Here is a 22397-nt window from a genome sequence, read left to right on the forward strand (position 1 = left end):
TCAAGCCCAGTCACATGCTGTATCGGTATGTACAGTATCCATATACCCATCTCGTGTGTGTGTTATGTCTCTATCCCCCAGCCGTTTGGTGTCAGCGGTCAGACAGGGCCGGGGTTACTTCCACCTCCTCCAGAAGAAGAAGCAGGAACAGGAGGAGGCGCAGCAGAGGGAGCAGAAGAGGAAAGAGGATTGGCAGCGTGTCCAGCTCAGACCTCCCTGCTCAGAGTCTGACTCTGACAGCGACCCATTGCGGAAGAAGGCCCAGTCAGCTCGACCTTTCACCCCCATCCACCGCTCCCTGACTTCCCCTCAGGCCTCTGAGCCACCACAGTGAGTCCTCACCCTGTACTGTACATCACCTAATACAGTGATACCCTTCTTCACCTTATGTTTAAAGGTGCAATATGCAGAAATTGCTCTGCCATTTCCTGGTTGCTAAAATTAGATATTTTCAATAACCAAAACTATTGTAATTGCAGCTGTTTGAACCTGGTGTACGAAACCAAAAGTAAAAGATGCAAAAACAAAATTAATAACGGGAAGCATAGAAATAGCGCACATAGAACAGATGTACCGCTTCTTAGTCTTGCGTTCAATGAGAATGACAGATCTATACCTAAAATTTCTATGTGAATTTGGTCTGGTCACCCAAAAAGTTACATATTGCTGCTTTAAATATATGATGATGTATCACTGAGATTCAAAATACACTTTAGCAAGGTACTATACAGCGTCATAGTATTCTATAATATATAGTAGGTGAGTAAAAAGTATATAGCAGGTGATGAATATTTATATAACTTACAGTGCCTTCAGAAAGTATTCTTGACTTTTCCCAAATGTTGTTGTATTACAGCCTGAATTTAAAATGGATTAAATTGAGATATTTTATCACGGGCCTACACACAATACCCCATAATGTCAAAGTGGAACAATGTTTTTCTAAATTAAAATGATTTAAAAATGAAATGCTGACATGTCTTGATTCAATAAGTATTTAACCCCTTTGTTATTGCTAGCCTAAATAAGTTCAGAAGTAACAAGTCACATAATAAGTTGCATGGACTCACTCTGTGTGCAATAGCAGTGTTTAACATGATTTTTTAATGACTACCTCATCTCTGTACCCCACACATACAATTATCTGTAAGGTCCCTCTGTCGAGCAGTGAATTTAAAATACAGATTCAACCATAAAAACCAGGAGAGTTTTCCAATGCCTCGCAAAGGGCACCTATTGGTAGATGGTTAAAAATAAAAAAGCTGACATTGAATATCCTTTTGAGCATGGTGAACATATTAATTACACTTTGGATGGTGTATCAATACACCAAGTCACTAGGGCTCAGGGATTTCACCATGAGGACAATGGTGACTTTAAACAGTTCCAGAGTTTAATGGCTGTGATAGGAGAAAACTTAGGATGGATCAACAACATTGTAGTTACTCCACAATACTAAACTAAATGACAGAGTGAATAGAAGGAAGCCTGTATAGAATACAAATATTCCAAAACATGCATGAATAATTTTGAAAAGAATCATGGGAAAGTGTTGCGCAATCCAGGTGTAGAAAGCTCTTGGAGACTTACCAAGAAAGACTAAAAGCTGTAACTGCTGCCATAGATGGTTCTACAAGGTATTGATTGACTCAGGGGTATGAATACTTATTTAAATTAGGTCATTCATGTTCAATAAATTTGCAAGAAATACTAAAAACATGTTTTCACTTTGTCATTATGGGGTATTGTGTGTAAATTGTTGAAAAAATATATACTTAATCAATTTTGAATTCAGGCTGTAACAAAACATATGTTAATGAGTATAAATATGTTAATGAGTATAAATACTTTCTGAAGGCACTGCAGAGCTGCTAACTCTCACGCATTGGCCGTGAGACACGCATTTGACCCTCTTCTCATGCCACACCTCTTATATCTCACGTATTAAAAAGTACTGGTTTTCATTTTCTAATTCGCCCATTGTATAGTCAGTGCGTTAACTTTTCAACTGTGCTCCAAATCGTTTTGAAATCGTAGCATCTGCGCCTGCAATTTAACGTCATGCGCTGCACCTCGGTCGTTGTCCTGTCTTGCCACAACTCTGTAAACCACGGCACATTGAAGCATATGATTGGTTTAGTTATGTAAGGGATCAAGGGGATTGGATGCATGTTTTAAAGAAACGCCTCTCAAGATTAGAGTGGTGATGAATGGAGAGAGAGAACGTCCTCTGCTGAGTTTCTAAAACTGTAAAAAGAGCAGCAAGGTAGCGATGTTTTATGTACAATGTTGTCAACAAAATTAGGTTCTGTCCCTATTGCAGAATGCAGCCTTTTTGACAGCATGTACTAAAGTCGATTTAATCCACACTTGCATGAGTCCCCTCATTTGGTGTTTGGCATTTAGGCTGTGACAACAATAAGGCAGCAGACAAACCTACAGTATGTTTTAGAAGGCAAGTTTGGTAGGGTGACCTGATTTGTAACTATGAAAAACATTTTGTCAAACAGATTGTGAACCCAGAAGTGTAAATTTGATTCTACAGGGGGGGCAATAAATATTCAAATGATTTGGTTATGGTGTAGGGGTAGATTTATGTAATCTTGTGTTAAGGAGATTTTATGATCTATTGACTTTATTTAGTCTGATCAATTGAACAATTCTCATTCTTAACAATGGGCTAAAAAATAGGGTAATTAGTGTGCTTGTCAGCAGGAACACTACTGTTATTCCCTACACGTATTTTATTATTCCACTTCTTCCCAATGTTGCAAGTGTAAACACATATTTGAAATTTGATATGCCTACTTGTGTCTTTGGAAATGGATTACAGTTAGGATTACCACTTTATTTTAAGAATGTGAAATGTCAGAATAATAGTTGAGAGAATGATTTATTTCAGCTTTTATTTATTTCATCACATTCCCAGTGGGTCAGAAGTTTACATACACTCAATTAGTATTTGGTAGCATTGCCTTGAAATTGTTTAATTTGGGTGAAATGTTTCGGGTAGCCTTCCACAAGTTTCCCACAATAAGTTGGGTGAATTTTGGCCCATTCCTCCTGACAGAGCTGGTGTAACTGAGTCAGGTTTGTAGGCCTCCTTGCTCGCACAAGCTTTTTCAGTTCTGCCCACAAATTTGCTATAGGATTGAGGTCAGGGCTTTGTGATGGCCACTCCAATACCTTGACTTTGTTGTCCTTAAGCCATTTTGCCACAACTTTGGTGGTGTGCTTTGGGTTATTGTCCATTTGGAAGACCCATTTGCGACCAAGCATTAACTTCCTGACTGATGTCTTAAGATGTTGCTTCAATATATCCACATCATTTTCCTGCCTCATGGTGCCATCTATTTTGTGAATTGCACCAGTCCCTCCTGCAGCAAAGCACCCCCACAACATGATGCTACCACCCCCGTGCTTCACGGTTGGGATGGTGTTCTTCGGCTTGCAAGCCTCCCCCTTTTTCCTCCAAACATAATGATGGTCATTATGGCCAAATAGTTATATTTTTGTTTCATCAGACCAGAGGACATTTCTCCAAAAAGTACGGTTTTTGTCCACATGTGCAGTTGCAAACCGTAGTCTGGCTTTTTTATGGGGGTTTTGGAGCAGTGGCTTCTTCCTTGTTGAGCGGCCTTTCAGGTTATGTCAATATAGGACTCGTTTTACTGTGGATATAGATCATTTTATACCTGTTTCCTCCAGCATCTTCACAAGGTCCTTTGCTGTTGTTCTGGGATTGATTTGCACTTTTTGCACCAAAGTACGTTCATCTCTAGGAGACAGAACGCATCTCCTTCCTGATCGGTATGACGGCTGCATGGTCCAATCGTGTTTATACTTGCGTACTATTGTTTGTACAGATGAACGTGGTACCTTCAGGCATTTGGAAATTGCTCCCATGGATGAACCAGACTTGTGGATGTCTACAATTTTTTTCTGTGGTCTTGGCTGATTTATTTAGATTTTCCCATGATGTCAAGCAAAGAGGCACTGGATTTGAAGGTCGGCCTTGAAATACATCCACAGGTACACCTCCAATTGACTCAAATATTGTCAATTAGCCTATCAGAAGCTTCTAAAGCCATGACATAATTTTATGGAATTTCCCACGCTATTTAAAGGCACAGTCAACTTAGTGTGTGTAAACTTCTGACCCACTGAAATTGTGATACAGTGAATTATAAGTGAAATAATCTGTCTGAAAACAATTGTTGAAAAAATGACTTGTGTCATGCACAAAGTAGATGTCCTAACCGACTTGCCAAAACTATAGTTTGTTAACAAGAAATTTGTGGAGTGGTTGAAAAACGTATTTTAATGACTCCAACCTAAGTGTTTGTAAACTTCCGACTTCAACTGTATTTGAGGCTATGTATTTTTGCAGGCTTTCATGGACAGTTTTGAATAAGTCTGACAAATAAGCATTGGATTTTAAAGAGGTACTTCACCCAAATTACAAAATACAAAATGTTTGTGTCTTTACCTTGAAAGCAGTCTATGGACAAGGAGACTGCAATATATGATTTGGTTACCTACTGCCATCAGCTATTAATATTAATATTTCCTGTGTAAAGCCTTGGTGTAGTAATAACAATCCCTGGCATGTGTCGCATACAACCTGAGAACAGGGATATATCCCTGTTTCCTACCTTGCATCTGTTTCTCCCATTTGCCTGTTTCCCCATCTCATTTCATTAGTCTGAATAGTGTCAAACCACCCCCCCTCCCCAAAAAATCATACTTTTTATTTTTTATTTAAACTTTATTTAACTAGGCAAGTCAGGTAAGAAGTTAAGAACAAATTCTAATTTACAATGACGGCCTACTTTACATTTCATCCCCCACAAAATCTAAAAGTAACAAAGTCATCGAATTTTGAGTGTACATTTAATGTTAATGTTCAAAGCATCCCAAATACACCTAAATTGGTTATTTTAAAAGTTAAATCAAGGGTGCAGTCTGTCTGCAGATTTGATGAGGAAGTTTCAGATTTGTTCATAAGATCTCAATATCTTTGCGTGGGTGTCATGGCGCTGTAAAAGCAGCCTAAACAAAGAGCCTTTTAAATGTTGTACATATTTTTGATGTTTTTCTGTGTTTTTGTTTGTTTCTTAATCAGCTTTTTTGTTTTTGTTAAGTTGTTGATTGGATATAACTGGTGGTTGTAACCCACATAATTGCAGGACTGGTGACAGGTTGACTTGTCTAGTTTGCGTTTAGAAAATGCATCTCAGCACCGGCTTCTTGATCAATGAGACCTGACTACATTATGAAAATGGCAGAGAACTTTTGGTGAGGAAGACTACTGCTCAGGGCTTTGTTGCTCTGTAGCAGCAGCAGAGGCTATACTTGTGGTTGTGGAGGAGTATGAAGTCCAGGCTAGAGAGAGATTGAGCTGAGGAGGACATCGGGGCTAGCAAGCCAACCCCATCAGCTGGCAATACGGGCCACAGAGAGGCAGAGGATAACATCAGAGCCGGCAAGCCAACTGCATCACCATGATCTGGCATCCACTGCACCACTGTCATCTGGCATCACCATCATCAAACTCAGTTTAGGAGCCTGAGATTGCTGATTTACTGAGGGAGTCATACTCTATGGCTATGACAATGTCATCCTGTCTTTTGTTTTGTTTTGTCTTAAATGTGTTACCCAAGTATGCCTGGTAGGATAGGTCTACTATGCTTATGTTTGTTAATTAAATTTTTATTTATTTATGAGTACCACAGTGGAAATACGTTTTCAAACTTTTTTATGTAATACTCAATGATTTTAAATGCATTATCCACATGTATTGTCCACTGTATTGTCCACTGTATTGTGTTTTACATTGTCAAATAAATTGATCTATCTGTAACTGCATTGCCTCATTTAAAACACATGAGAAAATAATGTAAAAGTTTAGGATATCTAGGAATCTCTGCGATCTCAGCATCTTCCTCTTGTCTCTATGTTTATCAATTTGTTCTATGTCAAACAGAACTATATATGTCTTTCTGTCTTGTCAGTTATCCTTTTATTCCCTATTTGTTAGTCATTACCACAACAACCCCAGGTTTAACCGAACAAATTGTCAACAGAACATGATAAATAGTTAATATTTCAGTGTCTAATTGTTGTCTGACAACTATTCCTGGTTTTAGTCTTTCGGATTCATCTAATCTTTTTCGGATGTCCTTTCATAACAAATTCCTTTGATATGGCAGCTGAATCAGAGTTTGACATTTTGAAAAGTTGTCAGGTTTCTTCTCAGACAATCATTCTGGTTAGATGGGTGGGAATTGATTCATTCACACAAACAACAACTGCACCACAGTCAGACAGAGAGATCCCCTTACAATGGCTTATGAGACAACTTCAGCTAGATAAAGCCAATGTTCCTCTTTTAAACAGAGTAGAATTGATTGTATAGATTTCATGATTAAAAAGTAATTAGACAAAAGGTGAACAAATGATCAAAAAAGTAGAAAGTGAGCTGTTTACATACTACAGAGAACAGGCAGAGTGCTACTATGTATGAAGCCAATAACAGTAGGAAGAGCCGTTGAGGCAGGGAATAAAGTGAAACCGCCTATCCTTTCACTCACTCTCTCTCCACCATACTGTCACCTGCAGTCAATCAGTAGTCTGTCACAATAATCAGGTTTCCATCCAAACTTTTTATGCGAGTAAAGTACATGTCAGATAAAAAAAAAAATGTAATGACAGGCTTGATGGAAACAGAACATTTTTTCGGTAAACTTTCCAAATGTCGACAAAACAAAATATGCTAGACAAGGTGGGATCTTTTTGTCTTGGTAAAATGAATTATAGAATAACAACACGAGCTGGCACGCACCCAGAAAAGAAGGCACAGTGATGCCGAAACGTTGGTAAACACCCAATAAATCGCTGGGCGTTTATATATGGAGTGTGCGACTCTCTTTATTTTGATAGTAAAATTAATTATGCCAGAAATGTCGGTGGAAACGCTTTTATGTTTAAATATTGATAGACTATAATAACTATCCTATTGAAGTAAATTTGGAGTCAGGCGATGACATGTTGTGTGGTCCTCCCACTACGATTTATCGGGAAAGCATACAGTTTATTAGGTTACAGATTAAATAAATAATGATGAACTTCACAGGGTGGTGAAAGTGCAAGGTGATGAGCTTGATGCTCCTTTCCAATAAATATTGAGGGTCGAATACTGGTGAGATGATAATCAATGCTTGACTGCCGTTTGACAAATAAGAATAATCTAGCTCATTTGCCTATAATAATAATCTCAACATGTAGGCTATATGCGTGATCTAGCCAATCTAACAACGCGCAGACAGCCTGTTGGCGATAATGCATGTGCCATTTCCAGAATTTACACACTCACAATATAACACAACATTTTTGTGAGAAAATCGTCAGTAGAGTTGAAAATACGATGGACACCCATTTATTTTTTATTCGGTACATGGGAATTTAACCACAAAAGGTATTTTCTGTTCACTATGTCATCACGCATAGCCTTTTATCTGCAACAAAGCATATCTTGTGGGAAAATGCGCATATTGTTTTTTATGAAGATTTTGAAATATTCGCTTAAAAATCTGTCGCCAGTTGGATGGAAACCTAGCTACTGACACCTTCACGCCTCAAGGCCGTTCATTCATTACGCTACACCAGGGATGGGCAACTCCAGTCCTCGGCGGCCTGAGTTGCCCATTCCTGCATTACACAGATGTCTCCTCACACGTCAAACACAATATGGCCGTCTCTCCCCTCCCAATCTCACTCTCTCTCGCACTCTCTTTTTCTATCACCCTCGTCCCCATCTCTCTCTCTCTCTGTCTATCTAACGTTATCTCTCTCCCACTCTCTCTTCTCCCTTTTCGCTCAAATGAGTGATCAGAAAGTGGGGCAATTTTTCATTAGCAAGTCAGGAATGTGTGTTGGCTGTCCTGGCAGGGAGGGAGAGAAAAAGTGAGATAGGGCGGGTGGATGGGAGGCAGATACAAATCCCTTAGATTAGGATCCATCAGAACACGGATAACAACCTTTGAAACAATGGTTATTTTCTGGCGGTTTCTCGGCTAACAGCAAGGGTATATTTTCCAGCGACAGTAGGCAGGTTTCCATTTCCTCAGGTTTATTCTACAATGTCGCAAAAAACACTGTGACTGACATGCGTAAGGGAAACAGCAGCTATAGGAGAAATGTTCTAAAGACAACATTGTTATCCATTCGGCAGCGGTGGATTTTCCTTTTGTAAAACATTTCTTTATTGCCAAAAAAATGTGATGGAAACGTGTTTTTCAAATAAATGATGATTTTAAGGCACGTGACGTCATCACATAACTAGAAAGCTACGCTCCACATTTAATTCTGAAAGCCTACTGCTTGCTATATAAATTGTTCGACTATAATAATGTGTCTTTGCAGGACAATGATTTTCTTGACTTTCAAGGATGCATGAATTGCTTCGCCCTGCGTTTCTGTTTGACTGGATGCAAGTTTTACCATCAAGTTATTTCAGATCTAGGCTACCGGAGTGCAAGTTTCACTATGGCACCGACGGTGGCGACGCGTTGGCACATGATAATCATTAGAATATTGCAAATATTAATACATCTATCCCTGCTGGCTTTTGCGGACTAACTGAGACATTAAAAGTATATCCGGTAGTGCATACAGGCTGTCGCCAATTTATTAATGCGCAATTTGACTAAATGGATATTGGAAACACTTCTACAACTTAATATTTATTCGACACTAGGTTTTTGCGAAAACTTTATTTTTAATGTGACGTAATTATGTCCAGCTGCTTTTATCGACACGACAGTTAAATGGAAACGCACGGCAGCAGGCAATCTATATCCTATGCAAACTTTCTAAATGTCGACAAGAAACAAGTGAATAATGGAAACGTAGCTAGTAATGTGAGTGTCTGAGGAAATGAAGTTGTACATTTGGAGTTGGGCTATGGGTGATGGATGACTCAGCCTAGCTACACCACAGGAGGCTCCTGAGGGAAGAACACCTCTCAATAATGGCTGGAATGGAGCATATGGAATGGCATCAAACACATGGAAACCATGTGTTTGATGTATTTGATACCATTCCACTCATTCTCAGCTATTACCACGAGCCCATTCTCCAAATTAAGGTGCCACCAACCTCTTATGAGCTACACTCCCAGAAAAAGCGTACAGTTAGGGTACAGTAGTAGAACTCTTGAAGGAGTTCCCACATATGCTGAGCATGTGTTGGCTGCTTTTCCTTCACTCTGCTGTCCGATTCATCTCAAACCATCTCAATTTGGTTGAGGTCGGGGGATTGTGGAGGCCAGGTCATCTGATGCAGCACTCCATCACTGTCCTTGGTAAAATAGCCCTTACACAGCCTGGAGGTGTGTTGGGTCATTGTCCTGTTGAAAAACAGATGATAGTCCAACTAAGCCCATACCAGACGGGATGGCGTATCGCTGCAGAATGCTGTGGTAGCCATGCTGGTTAAGTGTGCCTTGAATTCTACATAAATCACAGACAGTGTCACCAGCAAAGCACCCCCACACCATAACATCTCCTCCTCCATGCTTTACGGTGGGAAATACACATGCGGAGATCATCTGTTCACCCACACCACTTCTCACAAAGACACGCCGGTTGGAACCAAAAATCTCAAATTTGGACTCATCAGACCAAAGGACAGATTTCCACTGAAGAATGTCCATTTCTCGTGATTCTTGGCCCAAGCAAGTCTCTTCTTTTTTTTGGTGTCTTTTAGTAGTCTTTGCAGCAATTTGACCATGAAGGCCTGATTCACACAGTAACCTCTGAACAGTTTATGTTGAGATGTGTCTGTTACTTGAACTCTTTGAAGCATTTATTTGGGCAGCAATTTCTGAGGCTGGTAACTCTAATGAACTTATCCTCTGCAGCAGAGTTAACTCTGGGTCTTCCATTTCTGTGGCAGTCCTCATGAGAGCCAGTTTCAATCATAGAGCTTGATGGTTTTTGCGACTGCACTTGAAGAAAATGTTCCTTATTGACTGACCTTCATGTCTTAAAGTAATGATGGACTGTCGTTTCTCTTTGCTTATTTGAGATGTTCTTGCCATAATATGGACTTGGTCTTTTACCAAATAGGGCTATCTTATGTATACCCCACCCTACCTTGTCACAACACAACTGATTGGCTCAAACACATTAAGAATGAAAGCAATTCCACAAATGAACTAGTTAAGAAGGCACATCTGTTAATTGAAATGCATTCCAGGTGACTACCTCATGAATCTGGTTGAGAGAATGCCAAGGGTGTGCAAAGCTGTCATTAAGGGAAAGGGTGGCTATTTGAAGAATCTCGAAATCTAAAATATATTTTGATTTGTTTAACACTTTTTGGTTACTACATGATTCCACACATGTTATTTCATCGTTTTGATGTCTTCGCCATTATTCTACAATGTTGAAAATAGTAAAAAATAAAGAAAAACCCTTGAATGAGTAGGTGTTTCCTAACTTTTGACAGGTAGTGTACATAAGAGCAGGTGACAATAAAGAGCTGTAATTAATACTGTAGTGACCTTAATCTAACACTGAGCATTTCAATTCCAATCAGTTCAGAAAGTCAACCCAATTACAATTCCAAATGTATTTAATTGAAAAGCATTGAAGAGAAATGTGTACTTCCTGAATTGACTGGAATTGAAATGGAATTGACTCCAACTCTGGCTCTGAGCAAGGTTATTATAGTAAATTAAAAATGAAACTAAAATGAAAACTAATAATGAAAAAACAATTTAGTAAACTGAATTAAAATAAGGAAACTGAATTTGAAAAACAAAAACTATACTGAAAGTTTTATCTTTGACTACAAAACTAATTATAAATAAAATAAAACCATCATGAATTATGTCCAGTTTTTTTACAAAATTTTTGGGGGAAATCTAATGGGCTTTTCAAAGGAGTTCTCAAGCTTTTTTAATGGGGCATGCAAGCTTCTGAATCTGACTGTCACGCCCTGACCGTAGAGAGCTTTTTATGTCTCTATTTTGGTTTGGTCAGGGTGTGATTTGGGTAGGCATTCTATGTTCCTTTTTCTATGATTTCTATTTCTTTGTGTTTGGCCGGGTGTGGTTCTCAATCAGAGGCAGCTGCCTATCGTTGTCTCTGATTGAGAACCATACTTAGGTAGCTTTTGCCCACCGACGCTTTGTGGGTAGTTGTTTTCTGTTTTTGTGTCTGCACCAGACAGAACTGTTTCATGTTGTTACATTTTGTTACTTTGTCTCAGTGTTAAGTTTTTAATAAATAATCATGAACACCTACCACACTGCGCTTTGGTCCGCACCTTCTTCATACGACGACCGTTACAGAACTACCCACCACCAAAGGACCAAGCAGCGTTCAAGAGAGGACTGGACATGGGAGGACATCCTGGACGGCAAGGGATCCTACACATTGGAGGAGATCCTGGCTAGAAGGGATCGCCTCCCATGGGAACAGGTGGAGGCAGCCAGGAAGGCAGAGGCAGCTAGGAAAGGGGCCAAGGATTGCATGGGAACACGGCTGGCAAGGAAGCCTGAGAGGCAGCCCCAAAAATGTTTTTTGGGGGGGCACACGGGGAGTGTGGCAGAGTCAGGTTGGAGACCTGAGCCAACTCCCCGTGCTTACCGTGGCGAGCATGTGACTGGTCAGGCGCACTGTGTCTCGGCCGAGCATTCACAGGCCGGTGTGCTCGGTGCCAGCGTCCCGCATTTGCCGGGTGGAAGTGGGCATCCAGCCAGAACGGGTGGTGCCAGCTCTGCGCTCGAGACCATCAGTGCGCCTCCACGGCCCAGTGTATCCGGTGCCTCGGCCAAGGAAGAGGCCTCCTATGTGTCTTCCCAGCCCGGTGAGTCCTGTGCCTGCGCCCAGCCCGGAGCCTCCAGAGACGGCCTCCAGCCCGGAGCTTCCAGAGTCGCCCTCGAGCCCGGAGCTTCCAGTCGCCCTCGAGCCCGGAGCTTCCAGAGTCGCCCTCGAGCCCGGAGCTTCCAGAGTCGCCCTCGAGCCCGGAGCTTCCAGAGTCGCCCTCGAGCCCGGAGCTTCCAGAGTCGCCCTCGAGCCCGGAGCTTCCAGAGTTGCCCTCCAGCCCGGGGCCCGCTACGAGGGTCCCCAGTCCGGGGTCGGCGGCGAGGGTCCCCGCTCTAGAGGTGCCACCTAAGTGGGCTAAGCCAGAGATGGAGCGGGGTCTACGTCCCGCACCAGAGCCGCCACCGTGGTGAAATGCCCACCCAGACCCTCCCCTATAGGTTCAGGTTTTGCGGCCGGAGTCCACACCTTTAGGGGGGGGGGGGGGGGTACTGTCACGCCCTGGCCGTAGAGAGCTTTTTATGTCTCTGTTTTGGTTTGGTCAGGGTGTAATTTGGGTGGGCATTCTATGTTCAGAACTGTTTCGTGTTGTTACATTTTGTTATTTTGTCTGTGTTCAGTTTTTAATAAATAATCATGAACACTTACCACGCTGCGCTTTGGTCCACACCTTGTTCATACTACGACCGTTACACTGGCGGGTAAATGCTTCCAGGAGATGGCTTTGTTTCAAATGGTCCTAGTTTATGCATCACTATCACCAAGCTAAGGGAACAAATCCACTAGGTTCCTCCTCTAACATTGTTTTAACATTCTCCATTCCCCTAATGTACCCTAACGTTGTTTTAACATTTCCCGTTCCCTTAACGCTCCTCCCCTAACGTTCCACCCTTAACGTTCCTTCCCAACATCCCCCTCACATTCCTCCCCTGACTTTCCTCCGCTAACATTCCTCCCTAACATTCCCCCCTTCCGTTACCCTAACATTATTTTAACATTCACCCTGTTCCCCTAACGTTCCTCCCCAAATGGGCCTAGGTTGTGCATCACTATCATTAGCTATCACTAGCTAAGGGAATAAATCCACTAGACTCCTCATCTACCATTCCCCTAACATTATTTTAACATTCCCCTTTTCCCCTAAAGTTCTCCCAATGTTCCCCTAACATTCTTTCCCTAACATTCCCCTAACATTCCCTGAACATTCCTCCCCTAACAGTCCCCTAATGTTCCTCTGCCAATGTTGCCTCTAACATTGTTTTAAAGATGCACTATGCAGAAATCGCTTTGCTTTCCTGGTTGTTAAAATTCTAATAGTTTGTCTAATTTCTGTTTGTGACAAAACAAGCAAGTATAGTGTAAAGAATCATTGTACCACCTAAACACCTGTGAAAAATATTTCCCATAAGCAAAAATATTTCATTTTTAGCTGTTTGAAGCTGGTGTACGAAACCGAAAGTAAAAGATGCAAAAATGTAACGTAAAAATGGGAAGCATAGAAATAGCACACAGAACAGATCTACCACTTCTTAGACTTGCTTTCAATGAGAATGACAGATCTATAACTCACAATTCTATGTGAATTTTGTCGGGTCGCCCAAAAAGTCAGATATTGCCGCTTTAACATTTCCCGTTCCCCCAACATGCCACCCCTGATGTACCCCTCACATTCTTTTAACATTCCCCCAAACATTTCCACCCCTAACGTTCCCCTAACATTCCTCCCTTAACGTTCCCCTAACGTTCCTCCCCTAATGTTCTCCCAACATTTCTCCCTTAACGTTCTTCCCCTAACATTTCCCAAACAATATTTTCCCCCAACATTTTGGGGCCAAAACTCAAATGTTTTTTTTTTTATCTGGCAGGTAAAAAGTTGCCTGGGGATAGCTTTGTTTCAAATGGGCCTAGCTTGTGCATCACTATCACTAGCTATCACTAGCTAAGGGAAGAAATCCACTAGGTTGCTAGCCTAACCTAAGGCCACCATACTTTATATCTGTAACACTAAAACTAAAACTGAAACTAAATACACTACATGTCCAAATGTATGTGGACACCCCTTCACATTACTGGATTTGGCTTTTTCAGCCACACCCTTTGCTACCATGCAATCTTCATAGACAAATATTGGCAGTAGAATGGCCCCTACTGGAGAGCTCCGTAACTTTCAACGTGGCACCGTCATAGGATGCCACCTTTCCAACAAGTCAGTTTATCAAATTTCTGCCCTGCTAGAGCTTCCCCGGTCAACTGTAAGTGCTGTTATTGTGAAGTGACAACGTCTAAGAGCAACAACGGCTCAGCTGTGAAGTGGTAGGCCACACAAGCTCACAGAATGGGACCACCGAGTGCGTAGCGCGTAACAATCGCCTGTCCTCGGTTGCAACACTCACTACCAAGTTCCAAACAGCCTCTGGAAGCAACGTCAGCACAATAACTGTTGGCTGGAGCTTCATGAAATGGGTTTCCATGGCCAAGCAGCCTCACCCAGGCCTACGATCACCATGCGCAATGCCAAGCATCGGCTGGAGTGGCGTAAAGCTCGCCACCACAAATCTGGGTTTGGCGGATGCCAGGGGAACGCTACGCGCCCGAATGCATAGTCCCAACTGTAAAGTTTGGTGGAGGAGGAATTATGGTTTGAGGCGATTTTTCATGGTTCCGGCTAGGCCCCTTAGTTCCAGTGAAGGGAAATCTTAACGCTTCAGCATACAATGACATTCTAGACAATTCTGTGCTTCCAACTTTGTGGCAACAGTTTTGGGAATACCCCCTTGCACAAAGCGAGGTCAATACAGAAATGGTTTGTTGAGATTGGTGTGGAAGAACTTGACTGGCTTGCACAGAGCCCTGACCTGAACCCCATCTAACACCTTTAGGATGAATTGGAACGCAGATTGTGAGCCAGGCCTAATCGCCCAACATCAGTGCCCGACCTCACTAATGCTGTTGTGGCTGAATAGAAGCAAGTCCCTGCAGAAATGTCCCAACATCTAGCGGAAAGCCTTCCCAGAAAAGTGTGGGCTGTTATAGCAGGAAAGGGGGGACCAATACCATATTAATGCGCATGAATTTGGAATGAGAAGTTTGATGAGCAGGTGTCCACATACTTTTGGCCACATTAGTGTAATATAAAAATTAAATATGAATAGTTTATGAAACTAAAGCTCAATAAAAATATCAGGTTTCAGGTAAGACCAAAGTGCAGACTGTTGAAGTAACAATGTTTATTGTAGCAGGGGCAGGCAAGCGACAGGTCAAGGCAGGCAGGGGTCGATAATCCAGAGTAGTGGGGACAAGGTACAGGACGGCAGGCAGGCCCAGGGTCAGGTCAGGCAGAGGTCGGTAATCCAGAGTAAGGGCAAAGGCACAGAACGGCAGGCAGGCTCAGAGTCAGGACAGGCAAGGGTCAAAACCAGGAGGACGAGAAAAGAGAGACTGGGGAAAAGCAGGAGCTGAGACAAATCGCTGGTTGACTTGAACAAACAAGATGAACTGGCAACAGACAAACAGAGAACACAGGTATAAATACACAGGGGATAAGTGGGGAAGATGGGCGACACCTGGAGGGGGTTGGAGACAAGCACAAGGACAAGTGAAACAGATCAGGGCGTGACATAAAACTAGCAAATCAGGTCTGAAAACTAACTGAAACTAAACTGAATTTCAAATGACAAATTGAAAAACTAATAGAAATAAAAAAGGAAAATAAAATCAAAAAATTATAATAACCTTTCTTCTCAGGACTTCTGCATGCACTGTAAGCATTGTTCTTGTTCTTTTAGAGGGCCCATATTCCGCCAGCTGTGCTGTCTGAACTGGTTGCTGGAGGCCCTGACTCTGGACAGGACTGGGAGAGCTGGTCCAGTCACATCCTGCTGGGATCTCAAGTAAGTCACTGGTCACAGGTCAGAGGTAATTGTATGGGCCCCAGGCAGCTTGGGTTGGGTTAGCTATTGTGTTGCTGCTACATAGTGAAAGGGCAGAGGCCAGGACTGAATCACAGTCTTGACCAGGGTTTGAGAGTAACTGATCACATGTAGTCTGATTACCCATAAAACTGTAACTGTAATCAGTTACGTTTCCAGCAAAAATATTGTAATCAGATTACAGATACTTTTTAAAAACTAGATGATTGGCTTACTTTTAAATTCAGAAAGGATGTTTGTGAAAAAATACATTATGACACATTTCTGTTTTCCAAATGGCATTTAATTCAACATGTAAAAAAAGCATAAGTTTAAGTTTGTTCCACCTGAGCGAGTCTGACCACAAGTTAGAGACCACTATGATGACACACCAAATGCATTTGATGGACCCTTTTTGTCTTCTTCAGATGCCCCTTAAGGGGAAAGTAATCAAAAAAAGTAATCAGAGTATGTTACTGAGTTTGGGTAATCCAAAAACTACATTACTGGTTACAATTTTGGACAGGTAACTAGTAACTGTAACAGATTACATTTTGAAAGTAACCTACTCATGCCTGATGATGACTAACATAATCATCAGGGATTGGCTCGTTAACACTGTCAACTCTTGACCCCAACCAGAGTAGAGCAGGGCAGTATGTTGTGTTTCAGTTCACCAACACAGCACACAGCATCTGTAACATATCTCAATCACTCTGAGTCAGCCACAGAGCCACCGTTCACTTCAGGCTGTAGAGACACAGGCTATGTTACAGTAGCATATCAATGGAAAGAAGACATACCCAAACGTGCTTCAGCCCATCTTAAAAGAAAAGGGGAAATCAGGTGCCCGACTGAGGGACTTGAAAATCCCCAAAACATTGCTTACCACAGGATACGACAACTGTTGACTATCCAGGACAATAAAGAAGAAGGAGCACTATGTTGCTGCATACATCAGATTTATTGACAGGACAAGAAAACAATCCTGCTACGTTTCGGCATGAATCGCCTTCATCAGAGCCTTTTCCCCCAGGATAGTCACCAATTGAAGAATCCTGGGGTTAAGGAATGTTTTTTGGACAGAAGTATATCACTTAGAATGCCCAATAAATTGTTTAATTATACAGTAGGCGCTATGTTAGTAAGGATATTGAAAAAGAGGCTCAGATATGAGTGTGGTTCATACAGGAAGCCTGGGCCGAGGCAGACAGACAGTGGTAAATGAACTATAAACCAAACCCTCGGGGGGTAGAGCAGAGAGAGGAGATTGCATTCCTCCGTCTCCACGTCCCCTCAGGTTCACTATATACCTCGCCTGATACTGACCCAACACAGGAAGGAGGAGACAAAGATTGAGTAGAAAACCTACCCTGTTATGCTGGTGAATGAGGACCCAAAAGCGACTTAACAAAAACAGAGTCTTTATTCCAGTCTTAAACAAAACGGTACTCCAGGATATATCTTAGATGACACCTGCTCACACGTAGCATCTGATGAAGGCAAAAACACGACAGGGTGGAACCAGGACACAGAACAGCAAACATCAAACAAGAATCCGACAAAGACAGAAGCAGAAAACAGAGGGAGAAATAGGGACTCAAATCAGAGGGCAAAATAGGGGACAGGTGTGAAAGAGTAAATGAGGTCGTTAGGAGAAAGAGAAACAGCTGGGAGCAGGAACGGAACGATAGAGAGAGAGAGCGGGGGAGGGAGAGAGGGAGGAAGAGAGAGGGAATAGAAAGAGGGAAAGAACCTAATAAGACCAGCAGAGGGAAGCACAGGGACAAGACATGAAGATCAAAGACAAAACATGACAGTACCCCCCCACTCACCAAGCGCCTCCTGGCGCACTCGAGGAGGAACCCTGGCGGCGACGAAGGAAATCATCAATCAACGAACGGTCCAGCACGTCCCGAGAAGGAACCCAACTCCTCTCCTCAGGACCGTAACCCTCCCAATCCACTAAGTACTGGTGACCACGTCCCTGAGAACGCATGTCCATGATCCTCCGTTCCTTGTAAACAGGAGTGCCCTCGACAAGGACGGGAGGGGGGGAGGGAAGACGAACGGGGGCGCGAAGAAAAGGCTTGACACAAGAGACATGGAAGACAGGGTGGACGCGACGAAGATGTCGCGGAAGAAGCAGTCGCACAGCGACAGGATTAACGACCTGAGAGACACGGAACGGACCAATGAACCGCGGAGTCAACTTGCGAGAAGCTGTCGTAAGGGAAAGGTTACGAGTGGAAAGCCACACTCTCTGACCGCGACCATACCTAGGACTCTTAATCCTACGTTTATTGGCGGCTCTCACAGTCCTCCCCGCAGACGAAGGCAGACCGGTACTAAAGTCTAAGGCGATCTGAGACCATGGTCGAGAAGGAATGGGAAGCGGTCTAAGACGACCGGCATGAGGAGAGTTACCTGACTTAGTCTGCGCGCAGTCCGAACAAGCAGCCACGAAACGGCGCGTGTCCCGCTCCTGAGTAGGCCACCAAAACCGCTGGCGAATAGAAGCAAGCGTACCCCGAACACCGGGGTGACCAGCTAACTTGGCAGAATGAGCCCACTGAAGAACAGCCAGACGAGTAGAGACAGGAACGAACAGAAGGTTACTAGGACAAGCGCGCGGCGACGCAGTGTGAGTGAGTGCTTGCTCTACCTGTCTCTCAATTCCCCAGACAGTCAACCCGACAACACGCCCTTCAGGGAGAATCCCCTCGGGTTCGGTAGAAACCACAGGAGAACTAAAGAGACGGGATAAAGCATCAGGCTTGGTGTTCTTATTTCCCGGACGATAGGAAATCTCAAACTCGAAACGAGCGAAAAACAATGCCCAACGAGCTTGACGTGCATTAAGTCGTTTGGCAGAACGGATGTACTCAAGGTTCTTATGGTCAGTCCAAACGACAAACGGAACGGTCGCCCCCTCCAACCACTGTCGCCATTCGCCTAAGGCTAAGCGGATGGCGAGCAGTTCGCGGTTACCCACATCATAGTTGCGTTCCGATGGCGACAAGCGATGAGAAAAGTAAGCGCAAGGATGGACCTTATCGTCAGACTGGAAGCGCTGGGACAGAATGGCTTCCACGCCCACCTCTGAAGCGTCAACCTCAACAATGAATTGTTTTGTGACGTCAGGAGTAACAAGGATAGGGGCGGATGTAAAACGCTTCTTGAGGAGATCAAAAGCTCCCTGGGCGGAACCGGACCACTTAAAGCAAGACTTGACAGAAGTCAGAGCTGTGAGAGGGGCAGCCACTTGACCGAAATTACGAATGAAACGCCGATAGAAATTAGCGAAACCGAGAAAGCGCAGTAACTCGACACGTGACTTAGGAACGGGCCAATCGCTGACATCCTGGACCTTAGCGGGATCCATCTGAATGCCTTCAGCAGACAGATAATCATCGAGAGCCTTACGTTCGGGAGCCGACAGAGAGAATAATCTACCCCGAGGAGAAGTGGTCCCCGGAAGGAGATCAATACAACAATCATACGACCGGTGAGGAGGAAGAGAGTTGGCTCTGGACCGACTGAAGACCGTGCGTAGATCATGATGTTCCTCCGGCACTCCTGTCACATCACCAGGCTCCTCCTGAGTAGAGGGGACAGAAGAAACAGGAGGAATAGCAGACATTAAACACTTCACATGACAAGAAACGTTCCAGGATAGGATAGAATTACTAGACCAATTAATAGAAGGATTATGACATACTAGCCAGGGATGACCCAAAACAACAGGTGTAACAGGTGAACAAAAAATCAAAAAAGAAATGGTCTCACTGTGGTTACCAGATACTGTGAGGGTTAAAGGTGGTGTCTCATATCTGATACTGGGGAGAGGACTACCATCTAAGGCGAACATGGGTGTGATCCTCCCTAACTCTCTGAGAGGAATGTCATGTTTCCGAGCCCATGCTTCGTCCATAAAACAACCCTCAGCCCCAGAGTCTATCAAGGCACTGCAGGAAGCAGCCGACCCGGTCCAGCGTAGATGGACCGACAAGGTAGTACAGGATCTTGATGGAGAGACCTGAGTAGTAGCGCTCACCAGTAGCCCTCCGCTTACTGATGATCTCTGACCTTTAACTGGACATGACATGACAAAATGTCCAGCAGAACCGCAATAGAAGCAAAGGCGGTTGGTGATTCTCCGTTCCCTCTCCTTAGTCGAGATGTGAACACCTCCCAGCTGCATGGGCTCAGTCTCTGAGCCGATGGAAGGAGATGGTCGAGATGCGGAGAAGGGAAGCCCCGCTAACGCGAGCTCTCTTCCACGAGCTCGGTGACGAAGATCTACCCGTCGTTCGATGCGGATGGCGAGTGCAATCAACGAGTCCACGCTGGAAGGAACCTCCCGGGAGAGAATCTCATCCTTAACCTCAGCGTGGAGTCCCTCCAGAAAACGAGCGAGCAACGCCGGCTCGTTCCAGTCACTGGATGCAGCAAGAGTACGAAACTCTATAGAGTAATCCGTTATGGATCGATCACCTTGACATAGGGAAGCCAGACCCCTGGAAGCCTCCTTCCCAAAAACTGAACGATCAAAGACCCGTATCATCTCCTCCTTAAAGTTCTGATAAACGTCAGAACACTCAGCCCTTGCCTCCCAGATAGCTGTGCCCCACTCCCGAGCCCGCCCAGTAAGGAGTGATATGACGTAAGCGATCCGAGCTCTCTCTCCAGAGTATGTGTTGGGCTGGAGAGAGAACACAATATCACACTGGGTGAGAAAGGAGCGACACTCAGTGGGCTGTCCAGAGTAACATGGTGGATTATTAACCCTGGGTTCCGGAGACTCGGAAGACCAGGAAGTAGCTTGTGGTACGAGACGAAGACTCTGAAACTGTCCTGAGAGATCGGAAACCTGAGCGGCCAGGGTCTCAACGGCATGACGAGCAGCAGACAATTCCTGCTCGTGTCTGCCGAGCATTGCTCCCTGGAACTTGACGGTAGTGTAGAGAGAATCCGTAGTCGCTGGGTCCATTCTTGGTCGGATTCTTCTGTTATGCTGGTGAATGAGGACCCAAAAGCGACTTAACAAAAACAGAGTCTTTATTCCAGTCTTAAACAAAACGGTACTCCAGGATATATCTTAGATGACACCTGCTCACACGTAGCATCTGATGAAGGCAAAAACACGACAGGGTGGAACCAGGACACAGAACAGCAAACATCAAACAAGAATCCGACAAAGACAGAAGCAGAAAACAGAGGGAGAAATAGGGACTCAAATCAGAGGGCAAAATAGGGGACAGGTGTGAAAGAGTAAATGAGGTCGTTAGGAGAAAGAGAAACAGCTGGGAGCAGGAACGGAACGATAGAGAGAGAGAGCGGGGGAGGGAGAGAGGGAGGAAGAGAGAGGGAATAGAAAGAGGGAAAGAACCTAATAAGACCAGCAGAGGGAAGCACAGGGACAAGACATGAAGATCAAAGACAAAACATGACATACCCTACTCTGCCATGCTGTACAGCACCAAGCTCCATAACCATAACTCAAAACCCACTGTCATAACCATATCCATTCCTTTCACTGACAATACTATTATCACGATACATAGAGGATATAGATTTCTTCCTCTCTCTCTCAATCTTATTTTCTCTCTCTGACACTTTCTCGTCCTCTCACTCTCTTTTTTTTTGTTCATCGTTCACTATCTTGCTCTGACTGCAGCCTTCCCGACTTCTCTCATCTCTACCTCTTTTTCTTCTTTTCACATTTTCAATCCCTCTATATTTGTCTCTCTTTCTGGATATAGAGGTGGGAATGAGTTCCCTGAAAAGCCAATGATTTGAATGCTCTGCTTCTTAAGGCGTCAGACGAGACACTGAGAGGCAGAATGGATGGATTCAGGAAATGTATAAAGCGCTGTCTCTGTGCTCTGCTCTCACAATGGGGCTTGGTAGAAATGTATTAGGAAATCATCACCCATCTCTCCCTGGAAGTGTTGAATTAGTGATGGGAAAGGAAGGAAAAGTGGAGGGAGCGGAGAGGGATGGAGGGCAGAAAACAGTATGTCACAAAAGCGCTCCTCGGAGTATTGCAAGTAACTGCCTTGAGGCCCTTTCATCCTCACTGACTCTGCTCTGAATCACATTTCCTATCAGTTTAGGCTTTATGGGAGAAATTATACAGTAGAAGTATTACAGAGAGAGACTGAAATCATATCACAAGGTTATTATAGTACTACAGCGGTTTCCAACAAATGTTATTGGTCGCATACACGTGATTAGCAGATGTTATTGCGGGTGTAGCAAAATGTTTGTGTTTCTAGCTCCGACAGTGCAGTAATATCTAACAAATGACACAACATATAACCAATATTTTTTTATTATACTATGTAAGTGAGTTAAGAACAAATTCTTATTTACAATGACAGCCTACCAGGGAACAGTGGGTTAACTGCCTTGTTCAGGGGCAGAACGACAGATTCTTACCTTGTCAGCTCAGGGATTCAATCCAGCAATCTTTCGATTACTGGCCCAATGCTCAAACCACTAGGCTACCTGCCGCCCCATACACACAAATGTAAGTAGGAATGAATTAAGACTATATACATATGGACGAGCGATGTCAGAGCGGAACGGACTAAGATACAGTAGAATAGTATAGAATACAGTATAAACAAATGAGATGAGTAATGCCAGA

At 43.5% G+C, this 22397-nt stretch overlaps 1 protein-coding gene across 1 annotated transcript in view; it reads left to right on the plus strand.

Annotated features, from left to right (window-relative positions):
• LOC129853899 (coiled-coil domain-containing protein 60-like) overlaps nt 1-22397 on the plus strand; it is a 61736-nt gene that overhangs the window by 18669 nt on the left and 20670 nt on the right. The window contains exons 4-5 of the mRNA XM_055920384.1: nt 82-330; nt 15620-15724. Of these exons, the coding sequence (XP_055776359.1) occupies nt 82-330; nt 15620-15724 (354 nt within the window). The remainder of the gene's footprint in view (nt 1-81; nt 331-15619; nt 15725-22397) is intronic.

The sequence above is a fragment of the Salvelinus fontinalis genome, chromosome 4 (genome assembly GCF_029448725.1).
Source record: "Salvelinus fontinalis isolate EN_2023a chromosome 4, ASM2944872v1, whole genome shotgun sequence".
In the NCBI taxonomy this organism is placed as follows: Eukaryota; Metazoa; Chordata; class Actinopteri; order Salmoniformes; family Salmonidae; genus Salvelinus; species Salvelinus fontinalis.